Source organism: Anguilla anguilla, chromosome 1 (genome assembly GCF_013347855.1).
Source record: "Anguilla anguilla isolate fAngAng1 chromosome 1, fAngAng1.pri, whole genome shotgun sequence".
Classification (NCBI taxonomy): Eukaryota; Metazoa; Chordata; class Actinopteri; order Anguilliformes; family Anguillidae; genus Anguilla; species Anguilla anguilla.
This window is the reverse complement of record NC_049201.1, coordinates 59,979,419-60,003,453: the sequence shown is the minus strand read 5'-3', so window position 1 is coordinate 60,003,453 and position 24,035 is coordinate 59,979,419. Positions and strand designations below refer to the sequence as shown.

General features: G+C 39.5%; 1 protein-coding gene across 1 annotated transcript; it reads left to right on the top strand.

The window, feature by feature from the left end:
- The first annotated feature begins 875 nt into the window (after positions 1–875).
- On the top strand, positions 876–22,338 carry LOC118232703 (syndecan-2-B-like). The gene is made up of 5 exons (XM_035427754.1): positions 876–1,319; positions 16,071–16,191; positions 16,673–16,818; positions 17,609–17,750; positions 17,940–22,338. The coding sequence occupies exons 1-5, from the start codon at positions 1,260–1,262 to the stop codon at positions 18,101–18,103; spliced, it is 633 nt and encodes a 210-aa protein (XP_035283645.1). The 5' UTR covers positions 876–1,259; the 3' UTR covers positions 18,104–22,338.
- The last annotated feature ends 1,697 nt before the right edge of the window (positions 22,339–24,035 follow it).

Below are 24,035 nucleotides of genomic sequence, written 5' to 3'. Positions count from 1 at the left end.
TTCCCTTTGATAGCGGCATACTGTGCTTATAAAAACTTTGCGGTACTTCAATACTCTGATGTTAAGGTTCCATAGGAGTGAGGTTTAGATTAAACAGGACTGGCTGCAATCAAACCTGGATGTGTTCAATCAGCTGAATCTAATTACCAATTAAAATTGGTTAATTAAGTAACTAATACTTTTTCACATTGGTGATGTGGATGTTTGATAACTTTTTTCATTAAATGAAATAATTTTAAAAATGCATTTTGTGTTTACTCCATTTCTCTTTGTCTAATATTACATTTTGTCTAAAGATAATCATTCAGTGTGACAAACATTCAATAATAGAGGAAATCAGGAAGGCGGAAAATACTTTGTCACAGCACTGTATCTGCCAGATTTGAGATCAGACAGCACAAAATCTCTCTCTCTCTCTCTCTCTCTCTCTCTCTCTCTCTCTCTCTCTTCTACTAGCATTTATTGAAGTAAGATGATATTGATACTAAGATAATTTCTGGGGATGTGCTCTACTCCCTCGTCCCTGTACTACATAGCAAAAATATTTGTCTGAAATTATGAGAGTAATACCAGTTGGCTGCAATATAGGAAGCCTACATATTATGTTACATCAATGAGAAATATTTGTGATTATTGTGCTACCACAACTATTACTACAGCTACAACTAGGTGTATTGTCAACAACTGAAAATAAATAAAATGTACAGCAACATTCCATATAGGCCCACTGAGTTGTTGGCAGTGCATCTCTAAAGTTACGGCATACACAACAGGGAGAGGTGACTTTCGTGCCGAGCTTGGATGAAGCTTCCGAATGGCCAAAGTACCTGTCAATCACTAGCCTACGCTTACTGATTCATCAGCCTGTTGCTCCTAGTGTACACTTTCACAGTCGAATTTGTTACCGTGTGATGCAGAGAACGTGAAATGGCCTCGTCCAACGTGTTACTATAGCGTAGAGACTACTTAAATTGGAGAAAGGCAAATGAAAAGAGCCCCTGTCTCATCGCAACTTCAGAATTTCGTATTGAAGAGCATCTGGTGATAAGGAGTAGGGGGGATACAAGGAGGAACGAAGAAATAATACAAAAGCAATACGTATCCGGTGTGATTCCACAAAGAAAGCAGAAACGAGAGGAGGGAACCAGGGAGAAAGTAGTAACGTTAGCAAGTAATAGCGTCAGCGACGAAGGAGCCAGATTTGCTGTGCGAGAGATTTGCTTTTGTGTTCCTGCCATCACGCATTTGTTAAAGGAACAATGAGGAACATTTGGATTATCTGGATGTGCGTGACGGTGGCCTTTCTTACAGGGGAAAGGGTAAGTTTTGAAAAGGAATAATGAATTTTACTAAACAAATTTAGTAAGGAATTCTTCTACTGAATCTGATAGTTCGGTGTAGTCTACACAAGCTACAGGTAGCCATTCTAATTGTTTTGGTGTTTCTTTTCTCCGTTGGGTAAACGTGCTACCTTATCACAATAAATAACCTCTCCATTGACTTGAACGAATGAAAACATCTCGTGTATATTTGAAGTTGATGTTATGTATCGTTAGGCATAGGCTAAAGACATCGGCACAATTGCGCATTGCAATTGACTTTTTTGGGAGCTGGATCTAAATAAACAACGGATTGAAAGAAATGTAGTCTCTCGATTTGAAAGTCATAACTTACAAATTGAGATTTAAATTTGAGCGCCAGCGCTACCACTTTCACATATGACGAAAAAGGTATGAAAATGAACAATTACAGTGTTAAAACAATGTAGCCTACTCAAGATAATTGAGGGTTCTCAGTCCTTCGTACGATTGATGAGGGAAGGTATGGGCATTATGGTCTCTCTAAAAGTATGCTTATATGTAATAGCAGAAGACACGTAGATTATTCGATACGGTTTCAGATATCCTTCTGGTTCAAGAAACGACCACAGTAAACATTTTACAGCGTCGAGATCCACTGGTCTTTCTTCTTGTCTGAAAATTAAAGACACAATTATCAAAACAAACAGAAACGAGAAAAATTGTTCTCATCGTAAATAAATAAATAAATAAATAAATAAAATCTAGTTATCTCTTAAGTAACGTATACTCAGGGCATCAGTTAATTCACGACAAGGTAATATTGGCCTGTCCAAAATTGTTGAAAAAATAAAAAAGGCAAGTGAAATTTGTAGGCTACTGTATGTCTCGCACAAACTGAACAAGCACTGTCTCAGTTGTTACGTATGAATGTTTGTAATGCCACAGGCAAGAACTATGCCATTATTTGTCGCAATTTAAATGTATTTTATGGTCCATTCATGTTTTGCATGAATTGTCCAATTATCAGTGCAGGAGTTCAGTTCTTTTGAAGTGAAACTAAGCTTTTGTTCATATGTTTCTTGTTTTGTCTTCTGTGTGTCTGATTGTAGCTTTTATGTCAGCAGTGGAATAGAGTAAAATGTGCTGATAGATGTAGGCAAAATGTTACAAGTCTGCTTGCTTTTCAGCTTCCGCAGATGTGCGCTGAATTCTTGGGGCTCTGTGTATCAGTGTAGGAAATGTGAGCTGTTGCAATTCTGTGTTTATGTTTAGTTGTGATTAGCTGTTACTGCTACTCTTCTGTACTAAAGGTACATTTTCAGATCTAGTCCCTTTAATCCAAAGTTTATGAACTTTCTTCCATGTGATTTCCGAATTGAGCAGTTTTACCAACAGTACAATGGTAAGAAAATATAGCAGTTAGCGTTAAACAGTTCAGGAAATAAAACACAATTGATTGCATGTCCAGAAAGATTGATAGAATTAGCAACCATTATTGTGTAGGTGTTTAAAGGTATTCACAAATCCAAATGAAAGACAAAGAGTACAGTGTAAATATTTGTAAGGACAAAATCCACTGCCATGTTGTATTTTTTTTTTTTTTTTTTGCTGGAAACCTTGAAAATATTCTCTATTCCTCTGTGCTATGTAATTACAGCACAATCTGTAATGTGGTACGCCATACTATTTTTCAGAGAAGTAATTCGAGTCTACAGTTCACAAAATGTCAAAGATAGAATGAAATTTGCATAACATTTTGACACTTTTTTGAGGAGTGATTAGTTTTAAAGACCCTGTCCAATTACTTTTTTCTTTACTTTTTGAAGTTAATTTAGCCAATATGGTGGGAAAAAATATGATTTGAAGTGAAATAATTCTGAAAAGGATAGTTGGAGCACTGAGGAGCATGTTCAAATTAAGGTGACCAGTTAACAGAACATTGAGACCTGGATGGAAAAGGACACCAAAGCCAACTGAATCAGTAGTACGACCGGACTGATTCAAGCTAATTAATTTCATTGATGGGAAGTTTTGGAACATCATCTTTGCCACCTCCAGAGTGGGATCTGAAGCTGCTAGTCAGGTGAATCAGAATGGTGACTAAGTTTGCTGTCTGGTAAGCCAGTTATCTAGTTAGAAGCTGGTTTGTTATCAAGCCTTACACCAGATTTCTGAAGTCAAAAGTCATGTTGGATAGATTTTTGTCTCCTCTAGAAAGCTTCCTTGTTTTCTAATTATTTTACTCCTGATAGCAAAGTCATAACATATCATTGTTTTGAAATTTGATGATGTTATTTCACTGCTCACCTTGTATTGACTCAGCATAGCATTAGTCAGCTAACTTTGGTTGTTATTCCATCTGAGCAATGATCAATGGTCTTCCTCCCTGCTCATCATGTTACTTTTACATTAAATTTAGCCCACACAACCAGTGGTTCAACAAACCATGTTGCCTGAAAAGTCTCTATGGTCCAGTCAGTACTGGAAAAGTGACGAGCAGGTGTATTATGAGCTGGTTTACATCACTTCTGATTGGCTAAACAATGCATTTTATGTAAATGTTTTTGCAAAAACAAGGCCTTCAACTACCAATGCTCCCAGAAATGGGAATGAATGGTGAATGGGAATGATTTTCTTTCATGATGAAAGCTCATTTAAAATCTCAGCAGAATAAGAAGTGCTTAAAATATCATCAAATTATTATTATCTTTTGTCATTTTGTTTCATTTTTATTTGTTACTTCACACAAATGATGAAATGATGGTTTTGATTGCACCGGGTCTTTAAACTTTTTTGAAGCAGTTAAGTTGTTTGTAAGGTAACATGCATAGAACTCAGTGTGATATTGGAGCATACCATAATAAGTGATGGTACCATGTAACTGTCATTTCTTTCTGTGGAATGATTTTTTATTCCAGATGATGCACAACACCAGTTCTGAAATCCAGAGTGGTCGTGTTATACTCGCACACTATTCACACCTGAGGCCACAACAAATTGCGCTTGTCGTCTCCAGTGTGTGCCCATATCCTCTTGTTGCTAATGTGTCTGTCTTCCATCGTTCTCTCCATGCTCATGTCTTACTGTGGCCATTTTAAAGTCATGTCTGTGCGGAATTGCATAGATCTTTGTACTATGTGGATTGCCTGGTACAGTGATCTGAGTGAATACTTTGAAACACCCAGATAATCAAATGCTCAGTCAATCTGCACAGTAAAGATTTGGAACAAGCCCAGTGTTTCTGCTGGGATCAGTTTGGCATCAACTGGAACCTTAAAATGATGCTGAATGTTCATTTCTCATTGATGAGTTGCATTAGGTTATATCTTGTCTGCTCCGCTTGGGGAGACCATTGCCTGTAATGAAACTAATTTTGTGAAACATTTTCTGACTCACTAGGATTTGACTTTTGGCTCATAAACTCCCAATGCTTTACACATGCAAAGCTATTAGCCCCATGTCTGGATTTTGATACAACCTAGACAATTCCTGATAGCTGTTTTCAGTGCTAAACCAGGGTTAAAAACATATGTATTTTCAGACATCCCAGGGCGTGCAACATGTTTTGCATTGTAAATCAAATTTATATTTATAGTGCAAGCCAAAATAGCTAATGTGTACTTTAAAGTAATGTCTCAACTTGTTTGAGTGAAGTAAGAATCTGTGTGTGGTCTTGTGGCCTGGCTTATAACTTTTCTGGTGCGGGTTGGATTAATGTGGCTAATATGAGTGATTCATCTTTCAGTTTGCCTGCTCTCTCATAAAATGTCTTGGGGTTGTTCTAAAACACTAAAACGTGGTCCTATTAGCTGATAAATCCAGGGTTATAATGGGCCATTGTTTTTCATGAGGTCAGTATCAGAAACAGAGGCCTATTTTATAGACTAATGAAAAGGTGTTAGTTTATAATGTTTAGCTTTACACAATAACAATTAGAAGTTAAATACCACATGAAATACCGCATATTGCATGGTACTGTGTGCGTTATGATCTAAAGCCATGTAGCTTGCCCTGCCACTATTGCATGTTGCTAATTCAAGGTGAACAAATTACAGACAAATAATAAATTAGCATAAGTAAATCCACAACATTCAAAACGTATGTAAGAGCACTGCGTTCACTGGCAGTCACTAGCTATGTTTACATGAATCAGGTCATGGTTTCATCAACTGATGCCAGACTTGTAAATCAAAGTTATTTTTGAAAAGCTAATATTAGGGTTATTTTCTTTTGGTTATCTTGAATTTTTAACCAGTTTCCATAGTCAACATCTGCATTTTTGTGTTGGTGTGTGGTATTAAAGTACTGCACAGCTAAAGACAAGCTTTGATTGGACTTAGCATGAGACACCTGTGCACAAGGGCTGTAAATCTTGGACATCACAAGGATTCGATTCAATTACATTTCTTTAGGAAACGATTCCATACATTGTGAAATCTCTTATTTCACCATGGTCGGGTTTGATGTGATTATTTTGATATGATTTAATCAATTTCAGTAGAGAATTATTTTAAAAATACATGGAATATATACATGTGACTGGAGAAACTGCCTAACTCGGTATTGGTGGAATATAGACAATAAAAACAGAATACCAAGCTTGAAGTTCTAAGCACCTTTATTTTCAAGAAATGCCATATAAAAGTTTTCTGTGATTAAGCCCTACTGTGGCAAAGTTGGAGCCAACAACTAACAAAAAGACAGTGTCATTGGACAACTGAATTGTTATTGTAATAGATTCTAACTTGAGTCCAACGTTACAAATCGATGTAGCTGAATGTAGTCACCCCTGCAGTGTATTCATTGTCCTGCAGCAGTACCCTTTGTACTTAATTACCAGTAGTCTTGGCCTAATTTAAATGTGAGGCAAGCTAGTAGTTTTTAGTGGATTTACTCTTGCTACAGCATACATTTTGTTCTTGAATTTTGTAGTCATTCAGGCAGAGTTGTTGTCTTGCGTCATGTTCCATTCTGCAAAATCATTATACTTTTTTTGTTTTGTCGCATTTCCACTTTCCTCTCCTGCCACAACAGGAATCCACTCCACATCTCGGGCCAACCCACAGGTTTACCCAAATTGAGCTGTGAGTCTTGTATGAAGCACAGAATAAGTATCTGGCTTGCATACATGAACAGGTGAACTTGTAGCAGCTTGTAACAGCGAGACAAAATCTGTTAATTATATGTCAAGTGAACCCAGACAAATGCAGAAAAACAACAACAGCCTTAGGAATAAAAGCATGTCTCTGCCCTACTCGTTTATTTATTTGATATATATTTTTGTTTAGTTTTCAGTCTAACTGCAGCTCTGTGTGGTGGTTTAGTTGTGTGTTCCTCTGGCATTGTTCTGTTTTAAAGCTTGTTGTGACCGTGTGTGGTCTTTGATTACTGCTGGGGTTTGGTGGAAGTATGAGCAGAAATGAAGTGCTCACCTCTTGTCTGATTGGAGTCACATGCATATTTAAGGTAAGGATGTCCTTGACCTTAGAGGAATTGTATTACACCAACAGCAGAAATGGTGCCGAAGAGAATCAAGGTCCCTCTCTGGACTTAGTTTTATCTGTGCTATTTCCTTGGTTTTCACTGTTCAGTTTTTTTTTTTGCTATACCAAACTGATCTAATATGAACAAGCTGACATGATGTTAATTTTCAGTAGGTTAAGCTAAAGAAAGTAGCATGAGCAAACACAAAAAGAGAGTACTTTTTAATTTCGAAAATTTTCAGTAATTTACCTTTTTTTTAAAAATCAGACTGACAAGTGTGAAACTGTGTTTGCCTTAGGATAAAATATCCACTTCACTTGAAAATATCCCACAGAAAATATTTAGTTTGCAAGTTAATGTTAGTAATGTCTTCCCACGTAGGTGATGTGTGATCAGCTATCTCCATGGCAGATCTAGGATTAGATACTCTCGCCAACTTCTATGTTCACTGAATGGAATACTGATTCTTGGGTTCACCTGTGTCTCATTCTGTGTAATGTTAGTAGCAGTGTTGTGTCTTAACTGCCACGACCCGGTTAAAATTTCTTTTGACTATTAAATCAGATCGGTGCCCTTCTCAACTATGTTTTTTTCCCCCTGATATTTCTTCTCAGCAGAAGAATGTAATCCTGGCTTGCACATTTAATATTAAAGTGATAGCACTGTAAATACACTGATTAGATTCACAAAGTGCCCCAGCTATTTGATGTGCGCTCATTTGTACCATGGAAAGGGTTAGCCTAAATCTGGAGCAGAAGCCTCTGTCCCACCTCTGGACATCTGATGATTCATTTCATCATGCAGTGTAGAAGCATTATTACACAACGAAACAATGCTAAAAACAGAATGTGCTGCATTGTGAATAGTCTGATTTTCATTGACACCCAGCAAAGTTATATGCATCTTCTAGGGCACATGTGCCGAACATGTGTGTCTTTTAAAGAACATCACAGCTGCAAGAAGCACTGTGTGTATTTGTGCGAATCTACGGGCATGTTTGAAAGCCCAGCACATTTTGAAAAAGTACACTGTGTTTGAAAGCACATCCTATTTCCAAGACATAGTGTGTGTATGCCTGTTTGTTTGAAAGCACACTTGAGTGCTTATCCTGGTTTTGAGTAATTTGTCCAGTCATCTTTGGTTTGGGTGGGCCATGAACCGTTTTCCCTAGTGATGTTGGGTAAAACTGCTAATCAAAAAACAAGGTAAATAAAGGTGAATTTGTCATTGGATGGCATTATGCAGTTCAATGCAGGTGATGCAAGATCTCATTCATGGAGCCTGTTGGGATATCTTGGGTCAGTCAAACAGCAGAGCTGTGTCAGTGTCAGTAACAAAATTATGAAAGCAGAAATGGGAGGGTACTGCTGAAGATTGTATATATGTGTGGCTGGGGGGAAATAGTTACTGCTGTGTATAGACCCCACCCTCCTGCCCTCTCCATTGCAAAATGTGATTTTTGTTCCTAGAGACCTGGGGGAGGGGGGCTGAAGTATGCAGCTGTGTCCTGAGAAGGAAAACCTTGTGATAGAGTTACGCCGTCTGCTATGCACATTTACTCTTCTGTAACCTGGGTTTAATTTCCACAAAGAGGAATTTACTTTCTGCCTCTATGCCTTTTTTATCTTTCAGTGCAAGACACAATGGGCTGTAGGCACAATACGGGCCAACAGGGCATATGTGGGCAAGGCGTTGTATCCTCTTAGATCTGCTGTGATCGCTCATTGGCTGTGATCTTTCAGTGAGGCTGCTGGCACAGGGCCAGTGTTCCCTTGCCGAAAGGTTATTTTGCGTCCATATTCGATCAAGGATATCTTTGTGCGGTTCGCTGCATTTTTTGCCGAAGCAATGGAGGAAAAACCAATCATAGCCTGGCCAGTATGGTCAGGATTGAAATGGATTTTGAAAGTAGCAGCAGCAGCTTCTTACTTCAGCATATCAAGGACAGGGGTTTTAAAATCTAGCTGTGGGTTGGCCTGGTACCTGAAGACTGAATTCCATTTGGAGGCACAAACCTTTGCCAGCCATGAATTAGAATGGTAATGGCAGACCATGAATGCCCACGACTCCATATCAAGATATACGTGAATGAAACGACCATTAATAACAACGTGTGTGCCTGTAAAACAACAAAATTGAAATTACTATTATTATTTTTTATTATTACTATTGCAAAGTGGGATGGCGGGTACTTTTTGAGCTACAGCCCTTTTTATGTGAGGGGGGTTGTATCAGGACGTGCAAGTGACAAACATGTTTTAAGTGTAACCAAAAATTCTTATTAGTTAACATAATTTGGCATATATATTTCTCCCATTAAAACTTTAAGAACAAAAGAACACAATGGTATTTTGTCATTGAATGTTCCACTAATGACGGAAAGAAGTTGGCCTGTTATTAAATTTTAAAATTAGCAATTCATCTCCCTCACCATTGTATCCTTGCCTCCTCTTATTTGGCTACTTTTTAACTAGCTGCATGGTCTACATCCAGCTGGTGGGTGTACAAGTAATGCTGATGTAGATCTCTGTGAGGCCAACAGACGCAACCTATTTTTAATTGAGATGAGAAAATCCAACATACCGTCACTAAGAGGATCTTTTTCAAAGTTTTTTCTATGTGCATTGGATCTGAGTGTTTCCTTTACCTTCCTTTATCTTCCCACTGGACCAAGGGAAATTAGTTTCACCTTTTCATAACTCCCTTTCCTGTTTCATATATTAATTTCTCTATAATATGATGTTATGGAATGGTATTCCATTTCATTATGGCTGAAATGTGAGCTACAGGAAAAGGATTAATTGAAAGAGTAAAAGCATTTGGTGTTTATTTTATGCAGAACCAGCTGAGTAAAATCAGATACGTGATCATTTCCTGTTGTTGAAGGCTACTCTTCCTCAATCCAGGAAGTGATATATCCCCCAACGCACGTGAATTGGCCACGTCTGTGTTCTGATACATCTGGCCTTTTAACCTCCACGATGAAGTCTTTGTACGGAACATGTTTTTGTACGTACAGCCTGTCTTCTCCACCTGTGATCTCTGAATTGGATATCGTTCTTGACATATGAGTCTGGGTTTTCTGTACCATGATTTATCACAGTCTGTCTGGGACAGGTGTAAGGGAGAACGCCGTAGTTCTTTTTTCTTCTGCTGTAATACAGCTCTGCTGGGCCACGTGCACAGTGTTTATGCTTCTTCAGGTGGACCCACATCACCACACCCGTTCATCTGGCTGGGCATCAGGATGTGTGGCTGGATCTCGGCACCATTTCCAGCAGACAGGGAGTTCCCCCAGAGGAGACGGCTGCAGTCAGTGTTTGCCTCATATTTAATATAATAAGCATTGCAGGCAACAGTGTGGCACCGAGGGAAGGTGACTGGGCTCATAAGGTGTTTGTCGAAAGTTCAAATCTGAACTGGCAGTAAATATATGGTTGTATGAATTAATTATACGCAAGTCTCCCTCCATAAAAGCATCTGCTTTACTAGTCAACAAGGACCGTATTGTAATGGATGTACCCCTGATTAGCCCAGACTGGACAAATGCATTCACAGTTTCATCCAGCTTTTACTGTTTATATTACAAATTGTTTTAACCGGTGATTTCTCAATTGCTGTAGTTAGTTTAAAAACCAGCCCCCCCTTTCTCTCTTGCCTGTGACCATATGGAGCAAATAACTCATGAGGTCAGATTGTTTAGTTTTCAGAGACCTGGATTTTAAAGCATTCGCCACTTTTTTTTAAAAAACCACACAATTCCTAAAGAATTTGAGCAGAAATAATTGAGAGGCTTGGAGCGTGGGGTTTGGCGCACAGGCCGGCTTCCAGGTTGTTATTCGCTGCAGATCGTCAGTGTTGAGCTTGTAGATTGGAGCAGACATGGTGCTGAGTTCGCAGGGAGTATGGAAAAGGGGCCATTTTTGGATTCTGGCACCCCTTTCTTAGCGTGTCTCTCCCTTTCACTTGAACTGTGAGCTGAAATGTTTCCTGACTGCGTGAAATCTCTTGAAGACGGTCCATTAGGTGTTCTGGCTGCCATAGAATCAGTATCGATTTAAAACAAAGCCAGCAGAAAAGAGGCTCAATTGAGAAAGAACAGCTGGGGTAGTGGCCAGCCTTTTCTTATAATGCTACACATTTGAAATTGCTCAGGGTGCTTGCCAGCTACCTTCCACTCCCAACTGCAAAGCCAGTCCTCCTGTTGACCTGCATTCAGGGATCAATGTGAAAGTGAATGTACAAGACACTGTTAAAGGCAGACACTTGGCAGTCCAGCTATGTCTTCATTAGCTGGTGATTTTTACTACATTGCCTTTACCAGAGGCAGCAGCAGCATTATCATTCTAATGAGTGATGTCTGATTTAATTGTCCCTACATCCTCCTTACCAGACTGAGATGCCCAAAGATGCCCCAGTGCTAAGTCTAGCATGTTACATTTTTTTGATATTTCTGTAATCTTTTCATTTTGAAATTGTAGTATGGCTGCCACTGACAGTGTTTGGTTGTTCAGTAATCTAATTACACAAGGCTGATTGCTGCTGGTTGTCACAGACACTACGCGTGCAGCCTGACCATGTGCCAAGGTTAGAGTAATGCCTCTGGGGGAGGCTGTGTGTTCTTGTGAGGTGAGCCAGAGATGTAGTACAGGATACAGGTGCACTCTAGATTTTGTGGCTCAGAGACTAGGGGTGGGATGTGCATTAAATGGTGTGACATATAGCCTAGTGTTTCCCTGAGGGATATTAATCTGTGAGGGCCATAAGTCCATGTGGGTAACACTGAGGTGAAATGAGTAGCCTAAATAGGACAAAGTGGTGGTATGAATGTATTGTTTAACTATACTTGATTTCACAATATTAGTAACATCTTCGCTAGACCTCTATATATTTGACAAATTATTTGCATTGCTGATATATCTAGAATATAGTTCATTGGTAAACACTTCTTAAACGTCTTAAACGCTGTCTAAAGCCACAGTTACGGCACGTGAACCGTTGAGTATGGATTCCTCTGTTCACATCGTCTCCTTGCATCATTCAGAGCTGTGTGAGAGAGGCAGGCCGACCGTTCCAGCTGTTTTCAGTCTGCTGTTTGCTCAGACTGGTGGAGCCAGGGTGACCTCGTTCCCTGCATTCGCAGCTGAAGGAGCTCGGCAGCGCCCTGCTGTGCGGTCGGTCATGACTCCGCATCCTCGAGTCCAGGCTTGCAGAAAGCCGCAGATGCTGCGCGGCCAGGGCGCGATCGACGCGAAGATAGCGTTTATTTTGGTCTGACTGTTATCGGAGCGGAGCTGATGAAGTGTTGCTATCTGAACGGGCGATTTTTTTGCTTTCGTCTGTACTCCACGGCAACGGCTCGCTCTGTTGATGTGGCTGCATGGAGTTTATCTTTCATCTGGCAGACCAGGCTTGTCTGGAATTTTGTTGGCACATAATTTTGAAGTTTGAGTATGTGTGCCCTCTTGTCTGTATGTCAAAAAATAATAATAATATAAATCATGTCGCCAGGCAAGATGTGCCATCCTATCCAACACAACAGGATTGGCCAGTTTTTAGAATGAAACACTTGTTAAAAGCTGTAATTGTTATGGAGTCTGCCTGTGGGTGGTAATTACTCAGTAAATGTGTCCTTTGAAATTTACCAGACCTTGCAGGCTCAATTTCTACCTCTGGAAATGACTTAAGCCATTGCAGTTAGGCCTACATGTGAATGAGAACAATGTGTTGTGGTCAGAGACAATTTTATAGACCTGTAACCTGCTTCAGGTCATAAATTTTTCTTCACATTTGAAATGATAGAAAGAATAGTTTAAAGGCAAGTTATGGGGCCTGGTGTAATTGTTATGGTGGAAAATCGCACTGTCTGTTGTTGTACAGTCAGTCTGTGACTGCAGTCAGTGACTGTGTGTGTGTGTGTGTGTGTGTGTGTGTGTGTGTGTGTGTGTTGCATTAATCTCTCATAATGAGATCAGTGTGTACCTCAGGTTCTGGCCTCAGGCCCCTGTTTCTCCTCCACACTGCTGTCATCTCCCTTTAATGTGAAATTACCCCTATCTATCTCTCTCTCTCCCTTGTGTCCTTTCTATACCACCTTACTTGTTTTTCGTTTCTGGTTCACTTTATTTTTTTCTCCACCTGTCAAATTCAAATGATGTCTGAAATACATGGCAAGAGAACTCTAAGCACTCTCTCACCCACACACACACACACACACACAGTATCAGTATCTAGCAGGGACATCAGAGATGACAAAATCTTGACTTTTGAACATTTTGTGTTCAGCTGTGAATTAAGGCTTCCCACATGATGTTCTTTTAGCCACAGCACTGGTTTGGTGACCTCTGACCTTTCAGTTCCTCTTCCTTTACGCCCTCCCCTCCCCAGAGAGAGTGCACAAGCAGGAATTTAAGCCACATCACCAGTTCTCAAGGAGAAAATTTTTTTTGGTGGAGTGGGGGATTAAAAGAAAACACAGACTACTCACTGTTCTGATTGTAAATGTTTTAAAACTGTCTGAAATACTTGGCTCAGATTAAATGAAAACTTTGAACGGTCAGCTAAGTACACAGCAGCAAATGCCGAGCTGATTGCAATCCCTTTATTGTTTGGAACCACAAGACTTTTGGCCACTGAATTTTTCTCCCCATTTTTGTCTGCTAAAACACTGGCCCACCATTATGGCTGAATTCTGTTCAGTGAACCGTCGGTTCTACATTTGCACTACTGTACAGTTAATGATAATATTAGAATTTTTGAAAGCTACCAAGGAGGCCCCTTTTGTTTTCAATGTCGGTTTGACAACACTTTACAGTCACAGTCATGTTACAAATTGATCTCGTAATGTCCACATGAAAAGCCAGTGTTTGATTCCAGAGTTTTGAAAATGGTCTTTAGTAATCATTCTTTCATGTTTAATATTTTTACATGTCAGTATTATGTTGGTTTTTGTGTACAGACCAGTTATGTTTTTTCTCCTATCTGTGAAACCCTAAATTCCTTGTGTCCCATGTAGCTACATGGTGTGTGCACATTTTGCTGAAAAAGAACAAGACACAGAAAATGGTCACAATGATTACCTCCTTTGAGTACCTAATTCACACTCATGTTGAATGGGTCTTGTTCAGATTGGTCCTTCCTTCAGCTATATTGATGGGAATAGCTAATAAAAATGGCTGAGTTCTGTTTAATCAGGGCTGGTTAACCAAGAAACACAAATTTAGCTGGGAAATTGGTGATATGGCATTCCCTATTCTGGAGTTTAAGAGATTGATTTACTGCTTTCTAATGATATCAAATCATATTTAATATAGTGCCTTTTGAACTAATAACATGAAATAGATTGAGCTAAAAGAGTAATTTTACAAAGAGATCAGATACAAACATGGAGGACACTATCAATATGTTTTTGTACTGTAGGCTCAGCTGCCCACCCCCCTAATATCTGAATATCTTCATCAGCCCTCGGAAACCCCAAATTGGCAAACCTCTGTTATGCAGCTTTTTCAGGGCCGCTAATGAACCAGGCTGTTAATAGCAAGAAACAAAATGTTGGTTCCAAATGGCAGCTAGCTTTCAAAAGATGGCACAAGGTTGAAAATAAATGATATTTTTTTCAGGCCGGGGGATGATTCATACTCCCCCTGGTCTCATCCCATCCCTTCTCTTCCCGTAACACCTGCGATTGTGAAGGAATTCTGGGAATGGCAGGCATGCCTCCGGCGTGAATGGCCTGTATTCATCCCCAGTCTCCTGATCTCCTGCTGTACTCAGTGCTGAGGACTAGAGTAGCTATGGAATTGTGCATGTGCCAGTGAGCATTATGTCTGTGGCCGTGTGTGTTTTGATGGCGTGGGTATAGAGGATATTTCAAGGGAAATTATCACACACAAACACATTAGGCCTGTGACCATATATGCACAGTTGAGTCTGCTGACTGTTTGAGACCCTCTGTCCATTGAATGGAATGTTAAAGATGTTTTTGTAATTTTTATTTTCAAACCTTTAACTTATTTTAAGAACTGAATAACTGGAACAAAATGTGAGAAATTAACATTGCTGACTGTGGCCAGGGTTTTGAAACAAAACATGTTTTTTCCTTCCAAGAGGCTATGAGCAAGACAACATCTGGAAGGAATGTCTTTGAAACCTTGACAGTGGTGTTCGAAAGCATGAGAAATTCAAGCTGATCTTCTGCCAACTCTGCTGAGGGAATAGTAGATTTTTGCTTTTTCTGAAGTTGAACATTACTGAATAGTAATGTGGCAGTCATTTATAAACTGGATATTGTACAATTAAGGTAGTGGGTCTAATGACAAAGAGAATTTTAAATACAGACTTGTCCATGAGACAGGATTTTCTTTGTTGGGAAACAAACATGTGCTTCAATTTAATCCAGGAAGGTAAATTAGTTAATATATTTTTTAAAGTGGTCACAGAGATCTTTTTTGACATTTATTAACTGAATACCTTTTTTTTTTTTTTACCTTTTACAGATATTTTGTAAATTAAAATGAATGTTTAAATATTATAGGAAATAGTTCTGATATTATTGCGAAACATTTAAGAAGGAACAAATAATCGGATTATCTGATTTTTGTCAGAATGAGTACATATGTCTCTGTGAAGTCCATATGTTGTGCTTTCAGCTTCCTCTCAGGAAGTTATTCTGGAAAGAGGAAGTTATAAATGGACAATGTGTCTTATTGGAGGTTGTCTTGAAAATGGATTTCCTGACATTCATTGTTTTCAAGTGTGTGCTCTCTACAATGCAGAACTAAGTAAATTATAGCTAAGGAGACCATAAACTAGCTTAAGTGCAGAAACAAATGTATCCTCAAGAGAGGCTATTCAGAGTGAGGGAAGTAACCTTAATGCTTGCACACTTGATATTTTAAAATGATTACATTGAATACAGGGTTTTTTCATTTGTTGAATGGCATTCATCAATTCATGGATACGAAATGGACACTAGACATAAAAAACAACAAAAAAAGTTCAGCTTCTAAACTACAAAAGGGCCATTTCCAGTATTAAGATCGACCAAGCGCAGCTTCAGGAAGAGCAGCACACACTTTTTAAAAAGCTGCACGGCCTGAGGTCCAGAGGGTCCACAGAAAGTGGGGCTGGCAGAATAATATTTATTTCTTTTTCTGCTGTGGCACTGGAAACATCATACCCCGAAGAGCACGTGTTGTAGCACCACAGTGTTTTCTTTAAGTAGAACAGAATGTGCTGTGAAAGCAGTAACAGCCCCTAATGCTTGTTCCCCTGTCCTGTTCGCAGATACGTGTCACAGCCGAATCGCTGACGCTCGGAGACGACCTGTACCTGGACGACCAGTCTTCAGGAGATTATCCTGTTGATGATGATGATGACGATGATTTTGCTTCAGGGTCTGGCTCAGGTAAGTTAAACTCCTTCCTTTTTGTGTGAGTTTATTTATGAATAAATAAATTGATGCCAGTTAATTTCGCTGTTCCATCAGGCTTAAAAGATCATACTAAACAATGCCATATAAGGCTGTGCAGGTTTACATTGGATCATACGTCAGCTAAATGTTTTTATTTGCCTCATAAACAAGCAGTGGTCTGTTCGTGTGGCGAAACAACTGGACTTTCAGCCAGTGAGTTTCCAGTTAGGATGCCAGATTGTTCTGGCATTGCATCCACACAGTTCTGCTAGTTCACTAACATCTGAGTCATGCTGCTTCCCCAGGCCATATCTAACAGTGTTTTGATCCAAGAGGAGTCTTCTGTTGTATCTAACGCCGTGCGTGTAATGATGGAGGTTTGAATTGGTAAAGCCATTGTTATTATCCTTCTTGACATAGAGTGTTGTCATTTACCTTTGGTTGCTGCTGTTTTGTCTGTTTTCTCTGTGTATAGGAGAGGGCCCAGTGGAGACGGTCAATGTGAAGACCGTGTACCACCCCCCAAAAGCAGAGCCCACCCAGGAGGCCACCAAAGACCTCTCATCCAGAACAGAGACGATATCAGGGAGATACACACCTAGAGTACCTGCTAGGACAGAGGTGAACCTATACATTGTCCTGTTGAATCATTCAACACACAATTGTGCTAGGATATGTATTCAGATAATAAAAGCCTTGATATCTGAACAGTTACAAAGAATAAGACATACATACATTTCAGTGTAGAATGGCTGTTGTTCTGTATTTGAAATGAACTTGCTGTTCTCACACTTTATGATCAAGTATACACTAGGAGTCTCATTACAGTGAGAGAGTGCCTCGACAGAATATTTTGACTGTATATCCTATAGAATAAATGCAATGGTACAAGTGGATAACCACAGTTTGATATATGGCTAATATGACAATGAGACAAACACATGCCGTTGATAATTTCAAAAGCCCTTGCAGTGCAATCAACAGTGCATTTTGGTGTAAGCAAGTTTATGCAGGTTTGAAATACTTATTTTATGATAATGGTTCATGAATGGTCAGGAACCAGTAATTTAAGGACATTCGTTGAGAATGAAATATCACCTTGTTAATATTATGTTCTCATTTATACACAAAATAGTTAGTGGAATTGATTTTCAGCATACCCGGAAAATATTAATTAGAATTAGAAAGTCAATCCCAGCTGAAAATGGACCAAGCTGATGGTTGGTTATACAAGTGACTTACCAGCCAAAAGCTTATTCTTGGTTTCTTATAGTTTTTATAAATAAGGTCTTTTGAAATGCACAAGGGTGTAGCTAGGGTATGTCCCTATATGTGTTTTCTTATCCTGGGCCATACATCCCTGTGCCCCGTCTGTATTGACAGTCTCAGTGACCCTCTCCTGCCTCCCCAGGCCCCGCTTCTGCTTACTGAAGAGCCCAGCAGTACAGATGAGGTCACGAGCACCACCGGTGCCCCCCAGGTGCTGGTGGATGAGGACAAGCCCTTCAGGGTGCACTCTGAAAACATCCTTCAGAGAACAGAAGTACTGGCAGGTGTGTGCAAGGGTCGGGAAATGTGGTCAGGATGACCATTTTTACTGGGGTTTGTGAAACTACATTGAGAAATACGTTTTAGCCTCAAAATACATTTCTTACAGTACGTAGGCAAGAGGGGCTTTTAGAACCTGCCTGGTACTAATTATGAACAACCTTCTGTTTGCCCCGCCCCCCTTTTTGATGCAGCGGTTATTGCAGGAGGCGTGATCGGCTTCCTCTTCGCCATCTTCCTCATCCTCCTGTTGGTGTACCGCATGAGGAAGAAGGACGAAGGCAGCTATGACCTTGGGGAGCGTAAACCCATGAGCACAACCTACCAGAAGGCCCCCACCAAGGAGTTTTACGCATAAGCAAAACAGCTACCAGACTTTAAAGGAATGATGGCAACAACTTTACCCCTTTCACACCATGCTTTCAAGTAAAATACCAGCATTTTTCAACCAGTTTGGTGTAGATGGGGGTCTTCTAAACCAATAACATTTTGGTACCCTTTTGCTCTCAGAAAGTTCCCTGTATTTGTAATTGTAAAAATTGCTGCTTTCTGCCACCATTGATGCAATGTGACAAGAGCAGGAAAATGCTTCCATTTGCATGCATAGAACCCTACCATAGAATTGGTCACAAAGCTTCAGCAACTGCCAAACCTTCAGTGACCTTTGGTAACACCAGCCAAGAGGCATTGGAACCCCAGTGGACTTCATAAAAGTCTACTTAAAGGAAATTAATTCACAATAATCTAAAATAAATTCCTGCGTTTGCAGTAGTGTATTCAGGAAGCTGCTAAATCACAGTTTCTCTTGTGAGGCAGCAGTATTTACATAGGACAACTGACATGGATTGTGTCAGTACAGTTAGATGTTACAGGTCAAAGTAAATGATTGAAATATCGAAACGGGAGCTCCTGCAGTGGGTAGTGTATCCCACATTTTCCTCCTCTGTGTATGAACTGGATTGAATGCATTGAATGAAAAACATTCATTGCAGCATCGTAAGCAAGTATTTTTAAATAGCTTTTTATGCCCTGTTTTTATTTTCTTTTTGATACCTTTGGAATTCCCAATAACTGTAGGCCCATTCCAGTACTGCGGCATCCACTGGCGATTTGGGAGGATGCACACTGGCATGATCGTTATGTGAAATGCGCAGGCAGCCATCCCACAGGGTGAGCTGCACAGTTACTGAGTGCTGTGTAACTACAACAGCTGGTGTGGACAGGCTGCAGTCTGCCATTGCCGTCGAGCTGTGAGGTGGGAGGTCCGTGCTGAATTGAACCTATCCTCCCTGTCATTCAGTCCCCTCCCGGCTACAGTTACCGAGGTACTGAGCTGATTAGGATTCTCTCTGTGCCAAGGGCCACGTCACTGAATCATGAAGTGCCTCTGTTAGATACGGCACTCAGGAGTCCCTCCCGTCTTCTTTTCAACCAAAAACACATTCACGCTTAGCTCTGTGCAGTAGAGGCATCATAAAAAATAAAGATACGTGGTAATGCAATGGCCAATAACTTTTAATTCTTTGACATTTTAATTAAGTCAGAAATGGCAGTTCATCAGCTTTAATAGTTTTTTTGAACTGAATAAAGATGGGCGTGGTGCACAGGAAACAATGTAATTTCGTTTGAAGTGTCAGCATTTTTTAATTGCTTTTTGCTGCGGACAAAGACATCCGGCCAAGAAAGAATAATAGAAGCAACATTAAGCCTCATACACACGAAGATTTATAATTGCAAGTTTTTATATGCAGTAAACAAAGATCCCCCAAGAACAAAATTACATGTTGGTCTTTTCTAATTAACATCCACAACTGGCAGTATCACAGCATTTGCCTGATGTATTGCATATGAAATGGTACCAACCAACAATTAGCTGGAATTGTTTCATTTGGTAGTGGTATGACAGGAATGTCAGTGAGCAGTGCCCATATTGCTTATGTTAGAGAGGCTGTTGACTGTTTAGCCTTAAAGTACCAAACCCCATATACCACGTGTTGACAAGAAAACTTCAGCAACTGGGGTTTAAAGGACTGAAAGCAGCAGCACTGATCACTAGGCCTGACGTAAATGGAAAAAAAAACTGGTTTTAATGTAACACAATAACATTGACTGCTAGACTTTGAATAATGAAGCAAAGCTGAGAGTTAATGGCTTTAAATTAAATGACACAAATAGTAAGTTTTGCCTTTCTGATCATTAATGAGGAACTATTGCAGGAACATTACTATGTATAACAACGTGATAAAGATCCCTTCCCATATTAAAAGGCCAAACAAATACTTTTGTTATGACAACCTCGTGCATATTTTAGCAATCCATTCATAATTTTAAATGAAAAAAAAAAAAATCTTCAAAAAAAGGAAATAATAGAATGATTTGTTGCATGGGGAAATCACATCTGTAAAGGCTGTTGTTGGTCATGGAATAAATTTTAAAGTGATAGCTCACTCAGTCTTCATGTAATTATATTTTGTTGCCTTTCAATACAATATGCTATGCATTTAAAGGAGAGTTTTTAGCAAATGTGCTGTCTACATGAACTTCGTCTACCTATATCCACCACTGGCTAACATTGTTCGTACTGATGTCCAAAAGCAGGGTGAATTTGTGGCTAGGTGCTTGCGGGTAGCATACACAAATCCGTACTACCCATTTTAAAATTGAACGCATGTAATATTGTATGAAAATTTAGTACCATAGAAAAGTGCTGAAAATTGACTGCTTTCAGTTTAGGCCATATTGCCATAACTCTTTGTGATCTTTTTTAAAACAATGTGCATCCAACTGAAAAAAATGGTATCACCGAAGATAATACGGCAGGTACAGCTTAAACCATATGGCTGAGTGACTTGGTTAGAAGTTACTGAGAAGTCATCCTCAAATGAAAGTTGGAGCATGTTGCCTGCAGATACCTAGACATAAATGCTAACGATGCTAGTCATTGGCAGATGTGTAGTAGGTTCATGTAGACAGGAGATACACAAAAAAGTGTTGGGTTACATATTACCTCGTATTGAAAGACTAAAAAGGATATTTGCCTAGATTCTGGGATCTGTTTCCATACATTTTCCACACTGCTTGACATGGCTTGCCCAGCATGATTTCTGAAATGTTTTCATTTATCTGTTTTCAGATGTACTAATACATTCTCTGTAATTCACATAAAGCTTTTATCTTCATATTAAATTAAAAAAACAGTAAATATAACATTTGTTTATCACTCAGGTTACCACATTTTCTCTATCTTTTGCTTGAATGTATAAGCTTATAGTGGAAGTCTCATATTTTTATGTTTGCTTTTTACATGACTGTACTTTAAAATAGCTTCAAAATATATGCTTTGTATTCACAGATTATTGGTCTTAAAGATCCAATAGAAACTGGGTTCAGAATGAGAAGTCTGGCCCGATTATTTTACATATGGTACTCATCCTTGCATATGTACTTCTCATTTGTGTTCAGTTCTTGAGTTTTGAATGTTGCGCTGGAGAAGTTCCACTCTATTAGGATATTATTCTCTGCTGTTCTGCCTTGGGAGAGTTTCTTTTACTGGGAAGTTTAAGGGGACATTTTAAATTGGTTTTATTCTATTTTACATTTTTCCAATTCAGAATGCTCAGTCCTCCATCAGTCTGGGAGAATGCAGATTAGCATGTGTGTCATCCGAAGCAACAGAGGTAGACTGCAGACATCTGATCAACCCGAGGAGTTGCTTTTGCATAATGAGGTGGGAAGACCTGCCATCAGAACCCCTCTCTCCTTTGGTTATGCTCTGATAAATTAATTGGTATGATTATGCATTTCCCTGTACAGCTCAGCTGTACTGTAGCTTTAAGCCAAAATGGCCGTTTCAAAGCATTCAGATCTAAGGAACCTCACTGAAACCAATGGAAAACAGATTGGGATGGACAGAATTGAGTCACCTCATTTGGATAACCAAGTGTCTGTTGTTTATTAGGGAAAGTTTATCGCCTTACCACAGCTGTCAAGGAACCCCCCCCCCCCCCCCCCCCCCCCCCCCCCCCCCGCCCGAGTTCTAATACAGTACTGTAAATGCATGTGTCTATTCATTTTTGAAGTTGAAACTTTGGTGAACTTTAAAGTTGAAAATTGTAAACTTTTAAATTCTCGGCAAGATCCTCCCCGCCCCCATGCTTGATCTCCTGGTTCTTGGTCCAGAAAGAAAGCTGATGATAATGTCCTTTAAATGTCTGCAGACGTAAATTGTGGATTTCACCTCAGTGTTGTAGGCCATACATTCAATATTTTTGTGTTTATCTTTTTAACCCGTTTTCTTTGAGACCTGACCATTTTTGAGTCCAACAACCTGAATTGTATCAGAAAAATATGTATATATCTATTGGAATATATATATTCGCAACTGTTTTAAGCCTTTGAAGTGCCTATCATTCTGACATGCTTGTTCCTGTCTGGGCTGGGAAATGTCTGTACAATAACCGTGATTTAATAGCTGGTATTTTAAAAACACAGGTGACTGATAATAACTTTCTAAGTCTTAAAGAAGCAGACAGTATTGTATCTATGTTCAGATATGCACTACTGAATAAACATTGTGGCCTAATTCTGACTTGATGTTTTGTTGCAAGTTGTTCCTTTGATACGTCTTATTCTTTTATGTGACTATTTAATTTAAATGTCTTTCACTCACCACCGCTTGCTTCCCTCTCCCACTGTCTCTGTAATTTTGTGTTCTCCTCTTCTCCTTGGAGAAGGCTTGGTGCCTCATAAGCTCTCGTAAACACAATGGCATGCACACAGACATGCATTAACAGTTACTTCTATTTTGTGGGCTACCAATCCACTGGTTTCATAATGATGTAATTCCCAATACAGCTACAGCTCAGGACTGACAAACCAGTTGAGAGATGGGTTATGTAGCATTGATGTGATGAAACGTTTTATTTATATGTTAAAATGGGCAAGTGCCCCACAAGTATCAGTAAGTGGAGGTTACAGGGTGGTGTGTTTCAAATCGCATTTTACATATCTCCCTCAGCTGAGAGTGTTTCTCATTTTTAAAAGTTTAATGTGAAGGAGGCTGTGATTTCTCATTTATCCTTCAGACAAATGTTAATGTTCTTTTAAAATATTTAGTTATCAATTTTCTCTATGCAAACATTTCATAATATTTTCTGCTCAGCATATTTTTCCTCATAAATGCAAAACAAATATCAGCTAATGACTGTATATTTTCTAAAGTATTAAATAGTTGTTCTTTTTCCCACAAGCCATATGCTGTATGGAATTGACTAGATGGACCAATGTGTGTTCTGTGGTCCACCATTCGTGTGAAGTGGTTGTGCTCTGGACACGTCATGTTCAATGAGTATTTTTAGCCCTGGCCCTCTCATGGCGCGCAGTTTTGGTCATTGCTGGTTTGTACGAAACAATGCAGTACAATACCACAGTTTATACACGTGGACATCTTGGATAATTCATCAGTCAGGCATACTATTCATGATTTTACCTTGAAAATGTTAAATAACCATGCTGAGGCATATCTCTGATGCACTAGCAATCTCTGTGTTTGCGCGCTTTTGCTGTATTTGTGAACCTTTACCTGTATTTGTTGTTCTAAAATGTGTTCAGTGTAATGTCTGGTGCGAGTAATCAATATGAGAAATTTACCGGTTGTTCCTGCGACTCTGTCGGGTACTCCTGGGTGAGTGGCCGGGATGGAAAACGGAGGAGGAGTCTATTTGATTGTAAACACAGCAACACAGCAAGGCTAAAATATCCTGCATAGAATGCCTTAAGAGTAACTGGTACACAAGAACAGGTGATTCAGAATCAGAATCAGAATCAGAATCAGAATCGGGTTTATTGCCAAGTAGGTTTACACATACAAGGAATTTGTTTTGGTCAGGTGGTGCGTAACAGTGAACATAAAATAAGATATTCTTTCACCCGAATCACACAGCTATGTCATACTGTGCTCTTTTGGAGATGGGAAGTTTGGATTCTGGGCACAATTCCTCTTCACTTGTGCACATTGGATAAATTGCTTGATCCCCTTAACTGGTGGTTTTTTGTTTTTTTTCCGTTTTTTTGCCCTGCGTGTGTGTGGATGCCCGTACACGTGTGTGTGTGTCTGATTTTGGCCAGCAAAAATGGTGGGGGAAAGGCCTTCACTCTCAAAGGCAGAACTTACTCATTAAGGCAACCAGCCTCCACTGCTAGTAACTGGCAAATTAAGTATATGCTTCAAGGAAAAAGGCTTCCAAAGTCAACACTAACAGACCTTGTACAAGCACAGACTAATTTGCAGA

Coding starts and splice junctions, on each gene's coding strand:
- LOC118232703 (XM_035427754.1), top strand. CDS start 1,260: ATGAGGAACATTTGGATTATCTGGATGTGCGTGACGGTGGCCTTTCTT. Junction 1,320..16,070: donor CCTTTCTTACAGGGGAAAGG/GTAAGTTTTGAA, acceptor TCCTGTTCGCAG/ATACGTGTCACAGCCGAATC. Junction 16,819..17,608: donor GAGTACCTGCTAGGACAGAG/GTGAACCTATAC, acceptor CTGCCTCCCCAG/GCCCCGCTTCTGCTTACTGA.